Here is a 25,298-nt window from a genome sequence, read left to right as displayed (position 1 = left end):
ATACTGAAGTTCAAAAGAAGTGAGAATTCTTCCCTCTGTAACAATGTCAGCGACCACAGTAATAATGCATACAACCACAAGTAGAGCAGAAAGGAGAAAACAAAAATATTCCAACTGAATTGACTGAGGATTTCTGGGGAAAAAGAAAAAACAACAACCGCTCTGAACCAAGTCTTGCTTGGTTGAAAAAGCTGTCTCCATTTAATTAAGAAGAGAGCGTTTCTATATGTCTGCATCCGGAAGAGAAATTTCTCTAAAAGGTAATGCAAAAGAATTAATAATCTCTGATTAATCTCATGCTGACCAAATAAATTTTGTTTAAAAACTACACCAAAAACAAAGAACATCATCTATACAAGTGAAATAACGTAACAGTGGAGTACAGCACTGCTGAGAACAACCAGAGTTCCTACACTGTCTCCAGAGTTTGGTGGTCATCTCTGTTGATTTTATATCAGTATTGTTTCCATGTTTTTTTTCAAGTACCTCATACATTTGACACTCATAAAGCAGCATTAAATATTCAAGCCCAAGAGTAATTATTGTAGAATTCACTTCTGTCTCTTTTTTTTATAGACAGGTACATTTGGATTCCACAAATTTCCCGAGCGGTGCCTTAATGTGTTTAATAACTAACTGATTAAATGGATTTCTGGTCTGGCTGTGGCAGGCACCATACACCCTGCAGATGGCAGCTTATGACCTAGCAGTGTTTGTGCTTCGGAAGGGAGCAAGTCCGAAGCATTGGTTAGAAAGAGACACTGGTGTTGTATGAGGTCAGGTACTGATGCCTGCAAAGATAGGGGACAAAAATACCAGAAAGTTCCAATAGGTTTAGAAACAGTAGTACTTAATGTTAATGGCACATCTGCGTGCCCAAACGTATGAGGATTTAGTCTATTAAAAGTACTTTTTGCCAGTAGCTAAACTAAATTCACTACCTCGCAGAAACCAAGGAAACTTCAACAACACAAATTCACGGATTAAAAGATGACTGCAGGATTCCCACCTTAAGGCCACGGAACATAGGGAAAGGCTGATAAGCGGCGATTCTGCTGGCTGTGCGGGCACAGGCGGCTCGGTGACACTTTGAAGTGCGATTCCGCTGCCCTCCAAACGCCTGCCGTACGCCTCGCTCCTACCTGTGTCACTACAACCTGCGAGGGCGCGGGAGGCGGACTTCGCCCCGCAGCCGCTCGAAGTGTTTCGAAACAGCACAGAGTTCCCCCGACGGACTTCTTCCACGAAGAGCCGCAAGTTCCCGCGGACAGCCGCAGACCGCCTCCCACACAGGCCGCTCCCCCTGCCGCTGGGTCGGGGCCGTGTGACGGGATCCAGCTCCAAGTTTCACGGCGCCCGGCCCGCCTCCGCCTCAGGAACAGCGTGAGTGGGGCCGAGAGGCACCGAGCCTCGGGAAGACACGACACAAGGGCCGGGAAAGGGAGACAGAGGGAGCGGGGCGGCGGTGGGGGTGGGAATGAGGCCCCGGTGGCGGACCCCCACACAGGCGGCTCTGTGGTAAACACGGCCCCGAGGTGCCACGTCCCGCCGCCAGCCTTCACTGCGAGGCTGGGAAGGAGCTCTGCGGGTTGCGCGTGCCCTCAGGACGTGGCCGTGCCGACCCCGGGCACGAGGAGAAGTTCGTGCCTGCAGCAAGGCGAGCTGCAGCGGCCCGAGCGCTCCCAGCTGCGGGAACTTCGCGCAGCGCTTTACCTCGGGGGTTCGTTGCTTCTGCACCTTCACACGCAGGGTGATGGCCAGGAAAGGCCTCGCTGCTCCCAGGCTCCGGGCGCGTGCTGCTGGGCATCTCCAGCCGAGGGATATTTGCCTCCACCGGAGGAAATGCGGTCATTTCGGCCCTGGTAAAACAGAAGCAGGAATGGAATATCAGCCAGTGGGAGTTTCCTTGTGCCTTCAGTGTGTCTGCAGGAGCTGGCGTTCAGGCAGGAGACCCACGTGCAGATGAGTGCGTGGATCACATAAGAGCTGTGCATTAATACTAATGTACATATCCAGCTAAGTATGTTGGATTTACATTGAAACAAAATGGCTTGAGATTTGACCTCTGCACCTTCAAGCTTTAAAGCACAGAAAATAGTGTATCACCTACACACTGATTCTCAGAGTCACTTAAATACTGTTGACCAACCTCTTCTTACACACTCTTGTCAAGAGTCTCATCATCTCCCATGGTACTCAGCTACACCCATTCCACTTTAATAAGTTCATTAACAAAAAAAGAAATGACTTAAAGGAAAGCATGAATTAACATGTAAGTATAGATGTGATGAATTTATGTGATGGAGTAGATTCAAACCACCGCTTTAGTACCATCAAAAGAACATTCATTCTTGCTTTCTTGGCTGGTAATTCAGCCTCCTAGCTGATACAGTGGCTATCATAACTGTTTGGTACTTATCTTTGTTCAGCTTTATTTCCAGTTTTATCAGAGAATGGGAAATCTCTGATTCATTAATAGTAACAATGCCCAGAGATATGCAGTTTTTCTAGATAAGCCACCCCATCCACCTACAGCCACTTTGTTACAGTCCATTTTCCAATATACCCTGCTCTGCATGCAAGGTACATACTCTCTTCCCTTTGTAGTGGGCTGAGAGTCCTGTAAATCTAAAATTCTAGGAGTTAGGTCCCAGACACACTTCAACTAGTTTTGCCAACTTTCTTGCCAACAAGTTGATTTAATCATTAAACAACCTATGCAGTTTCTTTTCCTTTTTTCCTCCCTCTCTCCTTTTTCAAAAGCTGCAGGAAAAAATAAATTAAAAGAGAGATAGTCACTTCTTGATCATCCTTTAGAAAAACTTCTTTTTACACATAACCCCAAATACTGAACTGATAAATGTGTTCAATGAGGAGCCCCAATCACTTAAGAGCTCTTCCCACTTTTAGCTACCTAATGTATGATCAAATATACTGTGCTCACATTGTAGCAATAAAGTTTTCCTGCTGAGGTTCTCCTGCTCTTTATTCCCATAGGAATGCTGTCCATAAGCTCTTTCAACAATATTTACCTGTAAAATAGATATAATTTTTTCAAGTGAGTTCAAATTTTCAAGCTCTGGTGCAATAAATGAATATATTTTATGTTGCTTTATGCATTTCTGCAGGGCTCTTTGCCAACTGATAAGGAACCTCTTATTATGAGCACAGAAGGGTCATGATATGAAAGAACACAGACAAAGTCTTCCAGTAATATCCAGTAAGGCCTAAAAGACACTTTTGTTGGTGGTAACTACAGAGCATTGCATTAAAATTGAGCTGTTTAAATCTTCCTATTTATATGTTTGTTGATGTTATTCTGTTCAAAGAAAACTCCTGCAAATTTCCCCAAGACAGTAAAAGAATTTAAACAACAATAAAACTGTATATGCATGTAGAGCTGAGCAGATTACTAGAGAGCAAAGTATCATCATGTTCTAGTTTCAGAAAGCAATGACCCTTTCAATATAAGCTTGAATTGCTCTGTGAGTTTCAATGTACGCACTTGTAAGAGCCTCTCAACTAGTTAGCTTTATAAAGGGTTTACACTTCAGTACTAACGTCCTAGAGTAAGGCAGGACAGAAACAGTACTGTAACATCAGTGTTGCTTTTGGAATGTCATTTTAGTTAACATCTTCACAAGCTCATCAGCTGCTGCTTGTGCTGTAGCAAACCATAGAACTACAGTCTCTAGGCACTACCTTCAGGTCTGTGACACAGAGTAACTCCAGCTGAATGTGATTCCAGGGATTCTGCACAGTTTACTCTTTTTATCACCAACAGCTAAGTAGGTCATGGCTGGTAGCCAGCAGTCTGGTTAGGAGGCACAATAATATATAATGGCGTTATAGATTTTATGCCAAAAATCAATAGGCTAATATTTGTTCCAGATCCTGGAAACTCTTCCTGTCTAATTAGTAAACATCTTTAGGATCAACATCAGAGGAATTCTGCTTCTTCAGGAAAGAAATTCAAAATGTTGTCTCATAGTGAATCACCCACACAAAATACAAAGAAAAGAAAGAAAAAGAAAAATACCTTGTTATATAGGGACAAAGCATCTTTCCCAGATTAGCAGAGCCTAAGCCTGTAGTGTAGTAAAATCCATCTGCTTTTCCTAAAGCAACAAAATCTACAACCTGCCAGTTCTGTAGGTCAATCACATCTTCTTCAAATTGTAACCATCTTCATTATAACCAAATCAAAACACATAAAACCTTTCCATCTTTCTCTATCGCAACACAAGAAATCACCAAACTCTCTTCCCCTCCAGAAATCCTTTTAATATTCTCCACCTGTAAAAGATGCCCTCCTACCTTCAGCTGGGATCCACTTTGAATTAGCCATGTGAGAATCAGGTGTGTGCACTGCTAGGCTAAACTGTTATCACACACAGATGTGTGTTCACATTCACATTCTAGAAATTTCAGGATTTGTACAGCCTGTTACAAGCTTTCTTAGTGAAAAAGATTGTGCTTATTCCCATACTTCCCTGAGGAAAAAAAAATGTGTTTGATATCATACAGTACAGTGTAAATAAATATGGTTACTTATGGAAGACTTATAATTTGTTAGAGACTGTATCTAATTTTGTCTTGGATCCTGGACTCGTGTGTGGTTTCACAAACTTGAGTGGTCTCTCTCACAAAAACTATGTTGCTGTCTGTAGAATCTCCAGCAAATTCTCAGGAGCCATGGGCTGGGAAAAATTAGTTTTTACAAGCCTAGGATATCTAGCTGTTTTTAGTCATTGTTTGTATGGGAGTAGTGGTTTCAAAGGGAGAAAACAAGAGAAACACATTACAAACTGGCCAGCAGTAGCAGTACTTACGATGTAGAAATGAGCTATGGAAATCTTGCTTGAGTACACAGTTAAACCTGTGTTGTCTGTAAGGTTGACAGGCTTTTCTGAAGGTAAATAATTGCTATTCCTACCAAGCATCAGGACCTGGTAGTATCGCATCATAGTTGTATTCAGAGTTCTCCTGGAGGATCTGGTTTCAATAAGAAGGGAAAAAGCCACAGACATACAAGTGTTGCCTTTACCTACGTAAGGAGACATTCCTCAAAAACTGTAGTTCTGTATTTCCAGCTGAATCTTTTCCACGGTTATAAATTGGCTATGCAATACTACTGACTCAAATTTTTAGGGGAATTTATGCAATTGTTGTTTTTCTTAAATTCTTGTCCACTAAAGGCAGATAAAGAGACTACCAGGTAAGCAGAGGTTTCTATCCTTCACAGTTTTGATAAATACTTCAAGCTGTGCTTCAGGTGTTTATCTCATGAACCCAAAGGAAAGCAAAGTTGTACTGCTTATAATACCAAGTAGCATCCACTCAACTGGTGCCAGTAATGCATTAAAAAAGACAGCAAGTTTCAGAGTAAATGTTTGTTGTCTTATTAGCATTTAGTTAAACTTTTGGATAGTGAGAATGAGCAAAGTACAGCATTTGTATCTGAAAATGATAGACATTTTAGAGGTCTTACACTGCACTAATTATTATATTTTAATTTGGACTTTGTTTGTTTGTTTGTTTTTCCTAGGGCAAAACGCTGGATTTTTTTTTTTAAGTCTGCAAGAGTAGTGTTATTAGTTAAGATGTCCTACTTAATCAATGGAGTTAAACATTGCAGTCCTGTGAATCAGATCCACAAAATAACAGGAGCTCTGTTTAAAGCGCACCTATTAAGGAACACATGGGGCATCAAGGAGCAACAATTAAAAATCTCACGTGCATTGTCTCAGCTTAGTTCTGAAAAGGCAAACTCTTATAATTATGTCATTGTTGGAGCTGGATCAGCAGGGTGTGTGTTAGCCAACAGGCTGACTGAAGACCCTCACAGTACTGTACTGCTTTTGGAAGCAGGCCCTAAAGACACCCTTTTAGGTAGTAAAAGACTACTGTGGAAGATTCATATGCCTGCTGCATTAACTTATAACCTCTGTGATGAGAAATATAACTGGTATTATCACACAACTTCACAGAAGCATATGGATAACAGAATTATGTACTGGCCCCGAGGAAGAGTGTGGGGTGGTTCCTCTTCTCTCAACGCAATGGTATATATTCGTGGGCACGCAGAAGATTATAATCGATGGAGCAGAGAAGGGGCTATAGGATGGGACTATGATCATTGCTTGCCCTATTTTAAGAAAGCGCAGACACACGAGCTGGGATCAGATCGGTATCGAGGTGGAGAAGGACCTCTTTATGTGTCAAGGGGAAAAACAAACCATCCTCTTCATCAAGCATTCCTGGATGCAACCCAGCAAGCTGGGTATCCCTTCACAGATGATATGAATGGTTATCAACAAGAAGGATTTGGCTGGATGGACATGACTATACACCAAGGTAAATTATAAAGTTTCATTAAGAAATTTGTGTTTCTGAGCCACCAGAAGTACTGAAATAATTTTAGAATACAAACACAATCTGCACTGAATGCTTTTTGGTTGTTTGGATTGATGAATAGCTACCAAACTCTAAATTTCCAATACAAGTTTCACAGCAGCTTGCTGTCAGTCTAGAGTGTATTTCATTTAAAATGTTTTGGCATGCAGATCTTGAGTTAAAGGTAAATTTGGGATAAGAGGTTTTCATAACGTCTTTGGGAAGTTAAAATAAAATATCTAGTTAGTATATATCCAATAGTATGCTTTGAACACTACAGAAGAATGCTTTTATTATATAAACATCCTGGTATTGGTATTGGTAAAAATCTTGAAGAGAACTTAGTACAACTATTTTGATTTTAAATTTAAGTTTATATTGCAGGTAAAAGATGGAGCACAGCTAGTGCTTACCTTCACCCAGCTATATCTCGCCCCAATTTATCAGTTACTGAGAAGACGCTTGTAACAAAGATCTTGTTTCAAGGAACAAAATCCATTGGTGTTGAGTATGTGAAAAATGGACAAAGGGAAAAGGTGAAAGATTTATATTTTCCAATATGAAAGATATTATTCATAGCAAAATTTAGAAATAAATAAATAAAACAAAGTAGGTATGTAATACAAGTGATGCTTTACTCTGTAAAATGTCAGCTTCCACTGTATGATTCTTTGTGAGTTGTTTACAGTAGGTGATACTTCAGTTGTATTTATTTAGAGATAAGAGTATTTTCAGAGCTGTTTTTCTGAAATAGCAGTGTTTCATCACACTCCAGTTTATAAGTAATATAACAGTTCTCCAGTAATATAAGTGTAGGTTCCAGCTTGAAACATTACATGATGCTCTTGCATAATATCAAGTCACAGCTTGTCTGCTCATATTGAAAGCTTGATCATTCCTCCTTAAAGAAACTTGTAGCAAGATAGTAATGCATTTAGAATAAGAAAAATGTGAGGGATATGTGTCTAATCTCAGTCAGAATTGTATCTGAGTTGAAGCTCACTTGCATTCAGATCAAGCTTAATAACATTAGAACTTATCTGCTCATTTCATTTCAGGCTTTTGCCAGTAAAGAAGTTATTTTAAGTGGAGGTGCCATAAATTCTCCACAGCTACTTATGTTGTCTGGGATTGGCAATGCAGACGATTTAAAAGAACTGGGAATCCCTGTTGTATGCCACCTTCCTGGTAATCTTACTATTTCTTTCAATCTTTTATCTTCCTAAGGATTCAATTCCAAGTCTATTAAATTGAACAAATTCATTAATTTTGGTTGTCTTTATGTCAGGTAATATGGACTGAAATCAACAGCGTTACAGATCAGTGGAAACATACATTGATTTTGGAACTGAGCAGAGGCCCCCTACAGTTTCTCCACCGTTTGATAGTGGAAAATGCCTTTCTGAAAAATGCTACCAAGTGGCTTTAAACTAAAGCTGCATACTAATAATTTAGAATTTTGGACAAGGGGTTTTGATCCACAAGAGATTGTATCAATTGTCACTGTCGTATATATTAAAATATGGAAAGAACAACATGAACTTCTTTAATATGGAAATATAATCCTAACATGAAAATCTAACATGAAAATCTAATACTCAGCAGTCAGATCTGGCAATTTTAGAACAAATGATATGTCTGCCATTCAACTACTATTGTTGTTCTAGTTATGCTATGTTTATTTAAAATCTGATTATGACATGAGCTGATGATATGACACGTAGTCTTGGTACTAGTTGTCATTACCCCTATAAGAGGTTGGGTTAGTTTCCATTTATGCTGTTTTCTGGTAGCAAATTTTGAATATAGTTGTTCTACTTGAAATAACTTTGCTTTCTTTTTCCTTTCTTCTCCTTCCTGCCCCCTTATAAATCTTTTAATCAGGAGTAGGCCGGAACCTTCAAGATCATTTAGAAGTGTACGTCCAGCACAAGTGCACAAAACCTATTACTCTATACAGTGCACAAAAGCCAGTTAACATGGTGAGGATTGGTCTAGAATGGCTTTGGAAGTATACAGGTATGAAACAAAGTATGCAATTCTACCACTGATTGCTTTAGAAATATTAAAGCTTTTTATCTGTGAATTTTGAAATCTGGGATCCTTCATATAAAATTATTTCATATCTTTTAAACTAACTGGAGTTTGCAAAGGGCCTGAAAGATTACTTTTTTTTTATAAATCAAAGTATTTTAAAGTAGTTATTAGTTATTATGTTTTAGATATCAAATGATGTTTTTATACAGTGTTATTTAATACACTTGGATCTCCTTTTAAGAAAATAAACTTTTAAATCTTGGTGGCACTGAGAAAAGCTTTGTTAAAAAATAGATGTTGCTTAGATAAAAATGTGCTGTGAACTGAACTATTTTTCCTAATTCTTGTCACAAAAAATTTATTTTGTTGCTCCAGGCAGAATCCTTCAGAGTAACTTTTGTTAAAAATGGCACTCTCATTTCATAATAATCCAGCTTTATGTTATAATAACCCAGACTTTAAAAAGAATCTATCAACGTAATCCTTGAAATCATTAAAATAGTTTGGCCAAACTCAAAGCCTTCATCTCTTGCTGAATCATTATGTCAGTAACTGGCCCAAGGTGATGACTTATGCTGTGTATGTGTGGCATTTACCATGGAAGTAATGGGCATGCAGGGATGAATCATGGTTTTAAATGGATCTGAAAATAACATAATATGAGGGACATAGTAGTCTCTTCATCTTTCCCCTTCAGGGTAGGCACTGTGGATGTCTTTGCCTATTACATGTGACTGATGGGATAGCTATACTGCTTCTCTTGAAGCATGCAGTGCAATGATATCAGGATGCTGCAGCTGGTTCCCTCCACATCTGGCAGAGTCCCAATACTGAATCTGCCTCTGCAGTTAAACTGTAGGCAGAGCTTCTGCCAGTTATCCTGTGGTAACTGCAACATCTCACTATCAAATAATTGGAATTTCCAAAGTTATAGAGAATTACATTTACCTAGTGATTAAGAAGCAGGTGAAAGTGATGCATACTGTTTCCATTGCAAGCTGTTCCTGAAGTGTTTGTATTCTTTGCAATTTTCACTGTATATATGAATTGTGAGGGCTGCTCTGAAAGTAATGCCTCCTATTTTATGATGTTGGCCCATGATGTCAGAGGCAGATTGGTGGTATGGCAGTTGAACCTTCCCACAAATATTCTGTGACATTTTGTTGCTGTGTGACAGATGGAGGCAAAGGGGCAGTCTAACAAAATGAAAGAAAGCAAACACACGTAATCGAATTCCTCTATGTGGAAAAAATGGCACTCAGTGGCTTTCACGAATGCTTGCAGAATGTTTACGGAGACTGAACAGTGGATGTTAGCACAGTGAGGTGGTATGTGGTGCATTCAGTGGCAACAACAATGTGAAAGATAAGCCATGTTCTGGATGGCCGTGCTCAGTTCCCACCACGAAATAAAGAGCAATTCAACCAGCTCATCTGGACTACAACCAGGGATGTGTGTACAGAGCTCAATATTGATTTCAAAGCATTGAAAACAGTGGTGGCAATACTGGAATGTCATAAAGTTTGTGCTAGGTGGGGTTCCCATGAATGCTCACACAGGAAAAGAAAGACCGCATGCAATTTTGCCAGGTCCCATTGAAACAATACATGGCTGAAGGTAAGTTTCCTGGATCACATCAGTACCAGTGTCAAGATGCTGGGTCACCACTATGAGGTGGAGTTCAAACAACAGTTCATGAAGTGGCAACAGGTTGCAGCTCTCAGTGGGTAAAGTTGTGTGCAGTGTATTTTGGATGATATTTATGGATTTCCTGGAACACAGAAAAACCATGTCTGACTGCTAGATTATGATGTTGGATAAGCTGAAGACTTGAACTTCCAGAATCAGGTCAGAGAGGAAGACAATTTTCTCTTGCAACACAGTAATGCCAAGCCCCACACCAATTTGATGACAGTGCAGCACTTAACCCATTTTTGACTGGACTGTCCTACTACACTATCCATATAACCCAGATTCGGCACCTTCTGGCTTCATTCAAGCTGCTGAAAGATGGGCTGCATGGGCAACATTTTCCTAGCAATCGTACAATCATAGCAGTTGTGAAACAATGGGTCATCTCTGCTGGCGCAGATTTTTACAAGCATGGCATACAGGGTCTTGTTCATCATTGGTGAAAAAAGTATTGCTAATGGTGATGACTACATATTGGGAAGAAAAAAAAAGGTGTTTTGTATCTGAAAATTTGCTCAATCAAGTAGTGTTACTGCTCTCTTTGTATCCATTGTAGTTTCTTGTTGAAATAAATAGGAGACATTACTTTTGGAGCAACCAACATACTATCTATAGTAAAACAAGTTAAAAAGAAATGTGTTTCTTGCTTTTCTGAGGTCTTGTAATGGCATTTTATCGCTCATTTTCACTCCTTAGGTGAGGGAGCCACTGCCCACTTAGAATCTGGTGGGTTTATCCGAAGTCAGCCAGGAGTTCCTCACCCCGACATTCAATTCCACTTTCTCCCTTCTCAGGTGATTGATCACGGTCGGGTTGCTTCCACGATGGAAGCTTACCAGGTGAGTTTTTAAAGAACCTACTGCAGTAATGTTCTATAGTCCCTATAGGAAGTAGATTGATCTTTTATTGTGGTCATTGTGATTTGGCTTTACGCCGTGAAATACCTTTTGCAGCATAAAGAACTGACTAAACCTCCTACATTGGGAAAAAAGTGATAATTATTTGATATTGCTACTAAAATTATGCTGCTTTGTTATCTCTGTAAATGTGCTCAATTGCACTACTGAAGTGCCATAGTACTGTTCATTAGGACACTTGTACTAGATGTACAAAACTAAACCAAGGTGTTCTCTGTTCCCCTGCAGTTTAGGCAGAGGTGTAAGCTAGAATATATGAAGCCACTCATTTATTTATTGGCACAAATCCAACCTTCTTTTTAAAATGTCATTCTGATCTGAAAGTCTGTGCTAATGGTAAGGAACTGTTCCTGAATATACATCATCTTCTTGCTGATCTCTTCAGTGGTTATAGTAATCTGATCTGATTGCATTGGAGTGCTGTGCTACTGCTAAAGTAATTGTACTTTAAATTGGAAATAAACAGCTGTAAGTTGAAAAGACAGGTACATTCTCTCTTTCTTATGGAATATCATATTTAATTTGCAAAGTCTGTCTGAATTGAAAAAGAAATAGAATGTTCTAAATTTGGAAATGTGTCTGGTGGGATTTTGTCATGAGTATAGAATGGGTTTGCAGGTCCATGTAGGACCCATGAGGAGTGCAAGTGTTGGCTGGCTAAAGCTGAAGAGTGCAGATCCAAAGGACCATCCTATCATTGAGCCTAACTACATGTCGGAAGGTAAAAGCAGCTTCTTCACCCTCTGATGATAACTTATTTCCTGCCTGATACAGTAGCAGATTTTCACATCTACTTGAAATCAGTTCAGAAGTGAAGGTTAGTGCACTGTCAGATTTTATCAAAGAGGCCACTGTCCAAAATTCTTTGTACTGGCAGATAAGAAGAATTTCTTGCTGGGAATGCAGTCAGAGACAGTGGGTATAGCAAAATAAAGAGCAACTTTTCATAGCTCACCTATTACCTTGTGAGAGAGCATGCAATATATGTAGCTATTTTGCACACTGAGTATAAATCTATGAGATTTGTTCAAAATGTTCTACTTTGGCTTTCAGCAATAAGTGAGAGACTTCTCCTATGCCTCTTCTCTTCTCTTCTCTTCTCTTCTCTTCTCTTCTCTTCTCTTCTCTTCTCTTCTCTTCTCTTCTCTTCTCTTCTCTTCTCTTCTCTTCTCTTCTCTTCTCTTCTCTTCTCTTCTCTTCTCTTCTCTTCTCTTCTCTTCTCTTCTCTTCTCTTCTCCTTTTTCTTTTTCTTTTTCTTTTTCTTTTTCTTTTTCTTTTTCTTTTTCTTTTTTTCTACTATGGTAGAGCGTACTTAGAGCCATCTTATTTTCTCTCCATGCAGAAAGAGATATTTGGGAATTCCGCCAGTGTGTCAAGTTGACCAGAGAGATCTTTGCTCAGAAAGCTTTTGAAAAATTTCGTGGACCTGAAATTCAACCAGGAAACAACGTTCAGTCTGACAAAGAAATAGATGCCTTTATAAGACAGAAGTCTGATAGTGCTTATCATCCTTCTTGCACTTGTAAAATGGGCCAGCCTTCAGATAGCACCGCTGTAGTTGATCCCCAAACAAAAGTAATTGGTGTTGAAAATTTGAGAGTAGTAGATGCCTCAATAATGCCCAGTATAGTCAGTGGGAACTTGAATGCCCCTACTATTATGATAGCAGAGAAAGCTGCAGATATAATTAAGGGGCTCCCATCACTTCAGGAGAAAAACGTTCCTGTATATAAGCCCAAGACCTTGGAGAAACAACGATAAACACTGTTGTCATCCTTTCACATTTTTGCCACTTAGTTTTTCATCTGTGTGTTTGTATCTCAATTGGAAGGGCCAACAAAATAAATACCGTAGAAAAAATACACATCACAGTAAAGCAGCTATTAATTTGGTCCATTCTGTTATACCAGATTAGATATATATATATATATATATTTAAATCAGTTGGTTTAAGCTGTTTATTTTAGTTAGACAGGAAGAGATCAGTGTGTGTTATTTTGAAAGTCTTTATGATATGTCTTATTATTTAAAGGAAGAATTTTAACTGTTTTGAGATTATTACCCAAGATTACAGCTACTCAGTAATTCCCACATTCTGCAAAGTAAATGCAAGCATTTATGTACTTACAGGCCAAAGTAGTAGTATCAGAATTCACAGAAGAGACACTTAACATGTCCAGAACTTATAAGATGTGTTTTTTATGGGAAGAATGCATAATTTACAAATCTTTACTAGAAGTTGGACTTTACCATACTTAGCACTCTGAACTTAGAAAAAAAGACATAAAATACATTTATCAAGAACTTTTTTTTTCTTCTAATAAATGCAGAAATAGAACTGATATTTATAAAAGCATATTGGAAAGCTGGATTTTACCCTTGCTTTTTTTTTTATTATTTTTTTCAAGAAACAATAGAATTCAGTTTGCAATTTAAGCTCATTTAGTTGTGCTGCTTTATCTTGTACCATTGTAAGGGATCCACATGCCCAATAATTTCCATAAAGTTACTGATCTTTGCTCAAAGATGAGTGCATGCAAATATACTCAATAGTGTGCCCAACTACCAATCAAAAATAATTAAAAATATTTATAGCTGAGGTAGCTTTAAAATGGAAGTTCACTCAAAATAACTACATTAACCAAGATATCAGTGATATGAGTAGAGATCTTTTTGAATTCAAAGGCAAATGACTTACTCAGTAAACCAATGCTATACTTCAGTTAGGGCTTAAATCTTTGTTTACTATCTTCAGATATGTCAAACAAATGCATGATCTTCATGGCTGTTTCAGTGTGTGTCTAACTTACTGGTGCTGAACTGAAAAACAAAGGAACAAAAATAATACACCTAAAGAAAAGGAATTCATTAACTGGAACCAAAACCATTTAATTTTATGGATTTGTTAAGTAGTCCAAGCTAACTTCAGACTAAATAATTGTTGAATTATAAAGCAAATGCTTCTGTACCTTCAGATTGCTCAGTAGTTCCCGTGAACAGAATATGCCTTTCTTTTTCCCCAGGAAAAGTGGAATTTTACACCATTTGAGCAAACTGAAAAAAAAAACAAATTTCAAAAAAGCTGCTGACTCAGATGTTGGCTAGAGGGACAACTGCAGATGTTTAGGGCAGATTTTTCTACCTAGTGCTGCTGCAAAGTAATGGTTGGAAGCCCTGCTGCTAGCTGAGAGAAAGGACTTAATTGATCAGAGTATCTGTATAAAGAGTAAATAAAAAATTTGAAGATGGAAGGGGATAGAAGTGAACATCACTCCCAAAGGAAACAGGTAAACCCTTTCTATGTACGATATATATTTGCCTGGAATGCGGGGAACAATAAAGTCAGAGGTGATTGACTGGCTGTATTAGTAAGACAATTCACCTGCCATGACTGTGCCTTTAGGGAGAGCATGAATTATGTATAATGTACCACTTTTATAGTAACTAATAGCTTCTATTCAGCAGCTATTCTTCTGAGATCTTCATTTAAAGAAACTCACTGTATCTTAGTGTCATTTAGGATAAGAACTATTAAGGATGTTCAGAATACCAGTGATGAGACTCACCGCAGTCCTGTGCACTTGAGAGAGGAAGCAATTTGGAAAGATGTGACAGTGAAGTTCCTGCGTTTGCAGATTCAAAACATGGGTTTCCAATCTAGACATGCAGCATGGGAATTGTTATTATGCAACTGCAGAGGATTAACTAGTTGCTATATTACATAACTTATTGCTTGAACACACAGAGCTGTCATCTGCCATTATTTCAAGTTCTGAGAGATTAGGAAATGGTGAGGTTAGATAAACATATAGAATTGCATGTGTCTTACATTCACGTGTCTTGCTGCTTTTAACAATCAAGGTACGCGTTGCTGCATTGTGTAATCAGACAATCAGGCATTTGTTCTGAAGCATCATCTTTTCTCACAGTTCTAAACATACAGCCTTGCAAGGTATTCTAAACATTTGAAGATTTTTTTCACTGCTGCGCAGCTGTAGCTGCCTTATTAATTTAGACCTCACCACTACAGAACTTCATGTCTCCTTCATGTATTTCCTTTGATGTAGTCCTAAGGAAATTCTTCAGGTATTTGAAAATGTTGTCCTGGGATAATTTTCAGGTAGCATCAAGCAGCCATTAGATTCTCCTGCACTCTGTGTGTCTGCTGGGATTGAATTTCTGTTGCAATTGGAATTTCTGTTGCAATTGTTCTTACTCCTAGCAGAGTTCAGTCTGCTAAGGGTGCTTAGAACAGATAAAAATGTTCTAATGTGCTCTGTGGAGCACTGGGAGCCTGCAAGTTAAATATCAGCCATCTACACACCTTATGAATATTGTGGATCACAGGACATTATTTAACAAAATAATATAGTGGTTAAGCAAATATTATTTCCATTTCTATTCAGATATTTTTTCTATAGATAAGCAGATGATAGTACATTATGGCTTCAAAAAGAGTTCACTGTCAGAGTTTTTTGATGTAAGAACTGGGAAATTCCTAGACCTGCCAGCCTGGCTTCAACCAGCAATGGTACTGAGTGCCAGCAGCAGCATTTCCATGGGAACAGCTTGCTGTGGGTGCTTTGGAGACAGCTGGATGTCTCTGGCAGGGGGCAATAAGATTAAGAAAGAAAAGTGACCAAACTCCTTTCTTTCTGTACATGAATCTCAATTCAAATTACTTTAGTATGAGAAGTGCTATTAAAAGCAGCAGAAAATAGCTGTATTTGTAAAACTGCATTTTGTTTCATTTAAGGACACTCTAGATTTTGTACACCATTCCGGTGATGTTCTGATGTTTCTCCAGCTTAAAATACTTTAAAATAATTTTCAAGTGTATGATTTCAATTACTCTACAAATAAGTAAGGCGACTGGGAAAGTAAATAGTGGGGTTGTTGTAACAGACATTTTCTGTAACAGAAACATATTGAAGTATTTGTACATCTTATTAAAATAATAGTTACATGACATGGATTGTTGGGAAAAAAATAAAAGCATTTGTGCATCTTGTAACAGTTCAAAAGTTACTGCAGATACAACACAAGCATCTTATTGCAGTGTTCTTTTAGTCTATATTTTTCTGTCATCCAACCTCCGAACAAAGGATAATGTTCAAATATGAACATATTTTATATGTACAATCTTTAAGTGAATATAACTTCTCTTAGTTGTATTTAACTCCTTGCTAATGGACAACCATAATGCTTTCTGTCACTGTGTTCACATGTAAGCAAATCTGGGAAATCATGATAAATGCATTAATTGTTGAGATCACTTACATTTCTTTTAATGGAGTGATGACTACAATTCTGTGATTCATTCTAAGGCTGCCAGTTACCATGTAATCATATATATGTGGGCTAACCTTTTTTTCCTTACGCTTCTGTGATAAAATTGAACAGTTATTCTATGTATAGTTAAACCATTAATACAGAACATGGCTTGTAGCTGAATTTCCTCCACTGTTCATAAGGACTATTTTCTCATAAAATAGTATATCTGCCCCAAAGAGTATCCTTCTTATCAGACCATTTGAAACTGAGGACTAACTATACTACTAGCAAGAAAATACAGTGAACTCAGCATATCTTTTTCTGTCTGTTCAGACATATGCTTAATTTAAAAAGTCTTGTTCCGTGCAATCTGCTACATTAGATGTGCTATGAGAAAAATCTGTGCAATTACTTGCGGGGTTTTTGTTTGTTTGTTTGTTTTTGTTTTAAATGTTCCATCTCCAGCTTCCTTAAAGGTGTTTTGCAGAAATGAGGTGGAGCTGTGAAAACTTCTGACTGCTGTTTCTCTGAAATAAGATCTGAAGACTTTATTTTGGTATCGGAAACTTTGCTCCTGTAAGTTGAGATGAGTAACAAAATGACTACAGTGGGAAACCCACCCAAGTGACAGACAGGCACAACAGATTTCACTTCGTAAGCAATGTTAAGTCAGATTTGCTTGATTGTTTCCATACATTCACACCTCTGGGAGCATTAATCCCCTAGAATGGATTACAGCAGGAATACAGCCCTTGTTCATACAAATACTCTAATCACTTTTCTCCTTTCTGGTTAACAGCAATTATTCATAAAGAGCTTGCACACTCTAACACTGTAGATCTGTTATCAAATTCCATGTGTTCCTTCCCATTCTCCAAATGGTACAAACAGAATTTCACTTTTGGAGCTTCCTGGTGAAAAACTGTCAGTAAAAGGAGTCCCAAGTATAATAAAATTATTACACAGTTTTATTTTGAAGAACATTTTGCATTTGTTTTAATACAAAATGATTTAGGTCAAGAAAGAATTTACAAACCTTTAAGTTCTTATCCTGGTATTTGAAATAAGAATGATTCCAGAGGAAGTCTGTATGCTATTCATAGGAAATTGTCATTATGTACAAAATGTTTATTGACATGTTTTAAACATCACATTTGTAAAAATGTGAACTGGATTGCTATCTAGCATATGAATTACAGGTAAAACCTGATAATGCAACTTGTTAGAACAAGTCATTTTTATCCAGTGCTAACAAAATAGACAGTAGCTTTCAGTATTTTTTGATTTTCCTCCAAGGTTGTATTAGCCTCAAAGTCATTTCAGGGTTTTACTGCATTATGAACAATATCTCAGCCCTCTTTTGATTGCATAAAAATAAATCTTTGAAATAATACACATAAAACAGAAAGGTAGAGGCAATGAAGTAGTATACTTTTTATATAATTATTATTATTATTATTTTTTTTTTTGGTTCTGTGAAGAATCATTTAGTCATATTTCTTCTTTTTCTGAGCAAAGTAAGCAATACTTAGTAAAGCATTTTCCTTTACCTATGAAACAGTTTCTGCCCTAGATGCTTTCTATCACAGTAGGGTACATAGGCAATGTACTTTGTCAAGACAAACTGTCCCATGATTACTACCCTGGCATGAACTTGCCAATTTTTAAATAATATTTCAGTAGCATGGGATTAATACAAAAATAAAATTACAACTTACTTTTCAATCAAAATGTTAAAATAATTTCAAATCTTTTACCTTTCCAAGTATAAGACTGCAAATGGTCAACTGTGCATCCCTTACACAGAGAGATTCATTTGACACCATAATGTTAAAAAAAAAGTCTGTGTTGTCAAGTTCAAACTTGACACTTTATCCCAAAAAGATTTACAATGAGAGGTGGCTCTATTTAAATATTTATGCTATAGATCTATATATTCCAAGTAAAAATACTCATATCTAGAATTCTGTGGAGAGTTACAATAATTAGGGTCCATAAATATTGCTGCAGTTCAATTACGGTACAATAATTACAAAATATAGAACATCTCTTTACAAATACAAATCATTGTATATTACAATTCATTTACAATAATTTCTACTATATAATTTTTAGCAAACTATCTTATCTAATTCTACTTTAACCTGGTTGCAAGTGCATTAGTAAGAATGCAATTATTCCAGTATATTTTGCCCTTAATGTGATAGTCATAAAACAGACTATCTGAATGATATTTTGCTATGTAAACTGATGTTACATATGACAGAATATTCTTTATATAACTTCTTTTTCCAATGATCTCTAACAGGTAGAGCATGACAAACCATGTTTTAGAAGAGCATTAAGAAAAGAAATTGGGAGGCAGGTTTGAAAACAGTATTAGAATAGATATGCAATGGATAGCTGATATGCTCTTGAGTACTGAGGTAATGACATTATTGGTTGTCATCACTCACCTCGTGTTGTGCTGGACTTACACATTTTCACTGACAGAATCCCGCTCTACTATGAAGGACAGCAGCACAAAGTTGAAGGACAGGCAAGATATTACACCTCAGAATCCCACTCTAGCCCTCAAAAAACTGATTGTCAGAACCCGCTTCTTTCCAAAATAACCTTATTCCTACAGAGAAGCTGAAGATTCTGTGGGAAGAGATGATGTGCTGCAGCTCTGATCACATTTCAGCAACCCGGAGATAATCTGTTTATTAGTTATGGCTTCCTTGAGGCGTGACGTCACTTGTACAAAACTTGATCGGTTAACCCCAACTAGTGCCTAGCATCTTTGAACTATGAGGCACTTTTTCTGTTATTTAAAATCATTTCCCTTGCTAAATACTATAAGCTTGTAATGCATATCATTTCATCAGCTAAATCTTCTTCATATCGTCCTGGTTCTGGTTCTTCGTCACTGTAGCCAGGACCAAATTCTTGAAGTTCATAATCTTGTCTACTTAAAATGGGGAACATATCCCCATTGGTCCCATTGCTAATATTTCCATTGAGAAGATTACTTGCCGCACTTTCCATCTCATCGATAGTCATGTCACAAGCATCAGCAATCTCATGTTTTGTAGCTGAAACAAATTTAGGGTCCTTTGCATACCTTCCTAGGCCTTCAGATATAAGTACCTGGCAGATGGAGAGCAGAGAATGAGGTATAAAGCAGAATTATGGAAGAACAGACATATCATAAAAACATTTTTCATTTGTGGAAAATACTAGAAACTCCATGCTAACTCACAAATCAACAATCAAATAGCTTCAAACTACGCTGTATCAGTTATATGGTACTGTAACTGATAATGCAATACATTCAGTTGTTGTCAGAAACTTAGGAGGAGTCTTATAAACATAGGACAGCAGCTACTAAATAAGTTGCTGAAACAGAGTTCTAGATACATTCTAGGTATTTTAGAATACATGGAAGAAGGATGCTGAAGTCCCATTTGGAAACAGTGAAATACATTGCTCAACTTGTAGCAGTCAAAGGAAATAATAGATGAAAGCAAGAACAGCAACTGCTATAGTCTGAAATGCAACATGTTAATATTATTAACACAAAAGAACTTCTAACATTCTTTAGTACATCTGCAAATCAATCCAGTTGTCTTTGTTCACCCTCTCGCCAGTACACAGCTATCATAGAGTTCCTCATCTTTGATCAGATTACTGCAAAAATGGCTGTTTATACATATTAAATAATATAAATAAGTGGAAACAAAGCAGAGAAAACACAGGTAAGCATCATCAGCTCTTGTGAGAGGATATTTCACAATTGATCCTCATTAGCTAGAAAGCTTGAAGTCCATTTTAAACCCTGTCCTTGATGTTCCCAACTTTCCTTCTGCTGATCTCTTCCAGGCTGCCTCTCAGCCCTCTGACACTGACACTGTGATTTTGAATTCCTCTGACCCTTTACAACACAGCAACTGAGAAGTTTCCCTATCTTTACTTGAGATCAGTTTCAGTTGAAAGTGAAAATACCACATTTTCAGAGAGATTGTGTAGACTGAATGATAAGCATTTTGATGTTAACACAAATGCTAAGCAGACACTCTTGATGACTTTAGAAGTTTCTGTAATACTTACCGCTTCTACCAAACTGTCTGCACTCCTCTGTTTGTCACTGTGTTTATGCCTAAAGTCATTAGGTACTGTTAAATTGGCTGGTGTAAATGTTCGGTAGGAGATATCAGGGTCGTCTGTGTACCAAGAGCTCCTGTGCAAGGAAGGCAGGCTACCATTCATATGTTCTGTAGATTCAGCCCTGTCAACTTGGATTAGAGGTGTGTAATACGGGGTACGGTCCCTGTTGGGAGGGGTTGCAGGTGGGGTAGCCCATGAACGCGTGGAACGACTTGGTGAATGTTTATGAGCTTTACTGGAATCCAGACCCGCAACAGCCATGACCTGGAATGGGGAAGAATTTTCAAAGTTAGTGATTTCAGACACTCTGAGTCACACTCCATTCCGATTTCAGCAGTTAGCTCCAACCAAATCTTTTGGCAGATGCTATGCAAAGTTAATATTTTCTGCTGCTTAGAGTCAAGCAAAGGAGGAACAGAACTGAGATTAGTAAATAGCATAAAAACGTATTTTTTTATTGTAGCTAGGTTATGTACCTTGCTTTCTTTGGCCTGTGAGGAAGAGGGCCCTATTTATCATTCAGAATTGTTTAAAAATCTCTGGCTGGGGCTGCAGCAGGGGATAGGAGATTTGTGCCACATATATGTTTGCTCATATGAAACTAAACTACTCTACTCAATATGAAGTAATTAAAAACATTAAAAAGCAATTAACAAGACCACATGACACAAGTCCTAGTTTAGATCATCTAAGTAGACATATATAGCGTGTAAACAGGAAACAGTAACCTGATTCAGAAAAATTAAATTCAGCTACAGGACAGAATATGGATTTATTTATATTCACCATATACTGCCCATGCTTATTAAAAAATCTGAATTATTCAGTAGTATCCTCATGCACTAGAAATGACCACCTAGTACTTTATGCATAATCCTATAGTACTGTTTCAAGCAAAAATGAAAGTCTAAGGTATGATATGGAAAATAAAAAGATGTAATTCATTATTAGTTAAGTCCTGGATTTACCTGCTGCTGCATTAAGTGAAGTGGTAAAGCTGTGCGATGGTGGAAATTTGGAGAGAGTGGAATATCATCCTGACTACTCTGTCGGCGGAGGCATTCAAAATTAAAGGAAGATCGTCTATTTGCTATGGAGAAAGCATAACTGATTAGGAAAATGAAACAGTTTGCCTTGAAGTCTGTTGTTTCCAGAATTCCACTGTGCAACAACTATCACACACAAAAAAATATCCTACTGATAAGAAAGAGTTTGCTAACAGAAGAAAGCAGTTATAATAAATAGTTTAATCACATGAGCAAATACAGTCCTAGGCAGAAATATGAGCCTCAGAATGCGATGCAGTCATGTTTATGAAAGAAACGTTTTCCAGTTCTGCAGATTGGTTTCTATACTTAACTTCAGAGTTTTGCTGTACAGTGCTGTGAATAACAAAAAATTAGAGTTTATTCTTTCTTCTCCATACTTCTAAATTCTTCATTCTAATGAGTCAGACTTCCAAAGGAAATACCAAATCCCTAGTTTATAAATAAAAACCCTCAACCCCTCACCATTAAGCTTGCTCTTGGCTCTGTTTTCCCTGCAAATCACTGAATTTCAGTCTCTAGTGTTTACTAAAACAGCAGGAGTTACATGGAAGTAATCTCAGTGTCATTAAGAAGTGTGGCTGTTAAGGGGAAGGGAGGTGCCAGCAGATGAGACAACAGCAATGCTGCACATCTGTGGGTGCGAATAAGGAAGGCCCAGACTGAACCCATCTGATGACTGTTTCAAAGATAACTAAAGCTGCATTCTACCTTCATTTACAAGTTCAATTAAATCAGCAATTACAATGATTGGTTTCATACTATTGCCTCAGTGAGGCAAGGGATATTTGACTGATTTGTATGTTAGGATCTGTAGGTATTGAGCATCTCTCAGAAATCTACTGGCAATATTCATCATGAAATGTCAAGATTGAAATCCAAGTTACAAATAAGCTTTTTAAACTGGAAAATATTTTTATGAATTTAAATCATTCTGGGTTTGCAAACGCATTGTTCTTAATGTACGTACATGCTGGTGTTGGAGGTAGCAGCCGTCTCCTAGGAGATCTTTTCGTATCATAACAGGTCTGTGAATCATCTTCCTCAAAAAACCCATGTGGGTGATGGTAACCTTTTGGTCTTTCAAAATCTGAGTCATGACAGTGATGTCTACAGTGGTAATCATATACATGCCTGAATTCAAGTACAGTAAAGAAAAGATTATTTCAGAGTTTCCGTATGTTGAGCTGTTTAGACTTCTAGAAGATACCAAACAAAACCAGGTATAACTACATTATATAATTTCATGACTTAGTTTTAAAATCTATGGTGTGTGTACAAACAGATGGAGGTAGCACACATTTTTCTACTAGTATAATTACATAACATGTTGTCATGAAATGTTTATCGAAGTATATCTGCAATGAAGTTATTCCTACCAATACAGGTTAAACTGAATGTTCCTTAAAAAACAACTCTAAAAACAAAATTCTGTTCTTCTCCTGTCATTCTTTTTTTTGAACCCAGGCCGTAGAGCACAGAAATTCAGAAAACAGAATTCAGCCTTTCACACTCCTGAAACTCCTGAAGTCAAAAATCAAATAGTACAAGGTTATTATTTGGCTGTAATTATCATAGAAAAAATGAGTGTCCTGAGAATTGTGTGAACCTCAGCTTTCATGCAAATCTTAGATTTCAATCAATCCAACACAATCAGTGCCAATCTTGTTAAAATTCATATGGCAAATAAAGATAGCATACGAGGAGAATAAAGCATGTGTGGTGCTAGTGCATGTTGGTTTATGGAAATAAATTCTTCTATTTTGGGGCGGTATTTCAACATTAAAAAAATACATTAATAGAAGTGGAGAATATTGTTGAGAATTTGTTGAAGCAAATTCAGCAGAAGAGAAGCTGTTTTAAGGAAGATAACCAGGCAACAAACTACTCAAAACTTTTTAAACCCAAATGTGGAGTTTGGATCTGACGTTGCTGAAGCAATGTCACAGTGGTGTTTGTCAAGCCAAACTAACTTGGGAAGCACAGTTCTAAAGTTAGAAAAACCTACAGTGGTCCATTCCTGAAGAAGTCAAGGTAAAGAAAATTGCAGCAAAGAAGTTAAAATTATCAAAAGAAAATCAAGGCTTTATTTGCTTATGTCTAAAATTAAGATTTGAATGCTAAGTTGAAAACAAGAACAACAAAACTCTACTTGACAGAAACACTACAATTAACTAAGCTACCTCTCTGCGTTTGGGCCAGAAAAAGCATAATTGACTCAGAAAATTGAGAGGAATTGGGTTATAAAGCTAACGCTGCAGCTACAGCACAGAGCCTCAGATGAAGACAAGTTTCCATATTGTTCAGTAATACAAACGTGAAGAAATGCCAACATGCTGACTGAAATGCCATCTATGATGTTTCCATAAGGAGTATGAAAAAACCATAAAAACCATCTGTTCCCAGCACATAAAGGCCAGGACAACCGTGAGAGTATTAAGTGTGTGTTTTAACAAGACAGAAAATGGTGCCAAGATGAGGATGATTAATGAAGTAATATAATGAGAATTTTCAAAAGAAGGATACCCAATTCTATATCAGTTGAGTTAATACCAGCACTAGTTTATACTCAGGTCAAATGAACTTTCTGCTTTGCTTTAAATTTGGTAAAAAACTTCTGCTGGATTCAGCATTTGATAACAAACACAAAGATCCTTGGTACACCAACTCTTCTTGTCCATCACTTCATTAATCAGTGGTTGTGAAGAATTAAATTTATTAGAGGATTTTCAGTGCAAGTGCACTCGGTGAAGCCTACGTGGATTAGTACATCAATTACTGAAGTCCCTTCCTCAGGTTAAACAAACACACTCACCTGCTTCCTGACAACATGCTGTCTTCCTCATAGTATTCTTCTCCACTATAATAATCCTGCTCTCCCAAATAATGATCATCATTGCAATAGTCTCGAATGTCACGTTCTTCACGGCAAATAGTTGGTCGACGGCCATCACCAGAGTCAGACCTGTAAGCAGCAAGCAAACACTTGGGACTGATTATGGTGCTTTCAAGAAAAAAAGACAAGCACTGACAACTCTTGCGGGCAGAGTGTGACTTCACAGTATGTTCTGAGGAAGTACAGCCCAGAAGTATTGATCTGATACAAATGTGAAAAGATCGGGGAATGCATATTTGGGATACAAATATGAAAATGTGCGGATGCCCCACAAAGCCAAAGACATTTTTACAAAGACATCTTTACAAAATATAAATTCAGGATATTTGGTAGAATAAACCTCTCTCAAATGTCTCAAGTTTATGAACTAGCTAAAAAAATTAAAGAGAACCCACTGATGTCATCCAGGAAAAACTGAAACTGGGTGTGTACATCTGGACACCTCAAACTACCACAGAGTGTACACTTAGCAATGAATTTCATGTAACACCATATCCAATTTTTAAATCTTGCCTTTGGAAATATTCCAACATAAAACCAAGAGAAGTGTAGTGCCCCTTCAGATGCAATCTCAAACAACAATATTCACAGAAGCTATCATCATTATCTTTCCAGCCTATGTAATTCAATTTTAAATGAGGATTACCATCAAGTGTGATCTTTGCCTGTTGAAAACAGCACAAACCTGCCTGGACATATTTAACCAGAAGAATAGAAGAATACTCTCTCAAAATTAGCAGTACAAAATTTATCTTAGAAGTACTCCCTTTTTTTTTTTTCCTCAGCATATGCATTCTTAGATGGTTAATTTTTAAAACTGGGAACTACTTTGTAAACATAAAAAAAGTGAACTCACCTAATATATGTTTCGTAGTAGCGGGTTCTATCCAG

The 25,298-nt window shown here is 37.5% G+C and overlaps 2 protein-coding genes across 17 annotated transcripts in view; one reads left to right on the top strand and one right to left on the bottom strand.

Annotated features, from left to right (window-relative positions):
* The first annotated feature begins 1,284 nt into the window (after positions 1 to 1,284).
* CHDH (choline dehydrogenase) lies at positions 1,285 to 19,129 on the top strand. The gene is made up of 8 exons (XM_048957973.1): positions 1,285 to 1,383; positions 5,549 to 6,357; positions 6,781 to 6,932; positions 7,455 to 7,584; positions 8,281 to 8,415; positions 10,822 to 10,964; positions 11,661 to 11,763; positions 12,385 to 19,129. Exons 2-8 carry the CDS (start codon positions 5,604 to 5,606, stop codon positions 12,801 to 12,803), a joined length of 1,836 nt encoding a protein of 611 aa, XP_048813930.1. The 5' UTR covers positions 1,285 to 1,383; positions 5,549 to 5,603; the 3' UTR covers positions 12,804 to 19,129.
* CACNA1D (calcium voltage-gated channel subunit alpha1 D) overlaps positions 17,769 to 25,298 on the bottom strand; it is a 166,579-nt gene continuing 159,049 nt past the window's right edge. For 14 of the 16 annotated variants that reach the window (XM_048957947.1, XM_048957962.1, XM_048957946.1 and 11 more), the window contains 6 exons: positions 25,264 to 25,290; positions 24,327 to 24,476; positions 22,482 to 22,645; positions 21,434 to 21,555; positions 20,409 to 20,729; positions 17,769 to 19,448 (listed from right to left, as the gene is read on the bottom strand). In XM_048957947.1, coding sequence (XP_048813904.1) covers positions 19,155 to 19,448; positions 20,409 to 20,729; positions 21,434 to 21,555; positions 22,482 to 22,645; positions 24,327 to 24,476; positions 25,264 to 25,290 — 1,078 coding nt within the window. In that variant the 3' untranslated portion in view covers positions 17,769 to 19,154. The remainder of the gene's footprint in view (positions 19,449 to 20,408; positions 20,730 to 21,433; positions 21,556 to 22,481; positions 22,646 to 24,326; positions 24,477 to 25,263; positions 25,291 to 25,298) is intronic. The other 2 variants (XM_048957958.1, XM_048957949.1) reach the window with 1 other exon arrangement.

This window comes from Lagopus muta, chromosome 11 (assembly GCF_023343835.1).
Source record: "Lagopus muta isolate bLagMut1 chromosome 11, bLagMut1 primary, whole genome shotgun sequence".
In the NCBI taxonomy this organism is placed as follows: Eukaryota; Metazoa; Chordata; class Aves; order Galliformes; family Phasianidae; genus Lagopus; species Lagopus muta.
Note: the sequence above shows the minus strand (reverse complement) of the source record. Positions and strands in the feature narration are given on the sequence as shown.

Coding starts and splice junctions, on each gene's coding strand:
- CHDH (XM_048957973.1), top strand. CDS start 5,604: ATGTCCTACTTAATCAATGGAGTTAAACATTGCAGTCCTGTGAATCAG. Junction 6,933..7,454: donor AAAATGGACAAAGGGAAAAG/GTGAAAGATTTA, acceptor ATTTCATTTCAG/GCTTTTGCCAGTAAAGAAGT. Junction 8,416..10,821: donor ATGGCTTTGGAAGTATACAG/GTATGAAACAAA, acceptor TTCACTCCTTAG/GTGAGGGAGCCACTGCCCAC.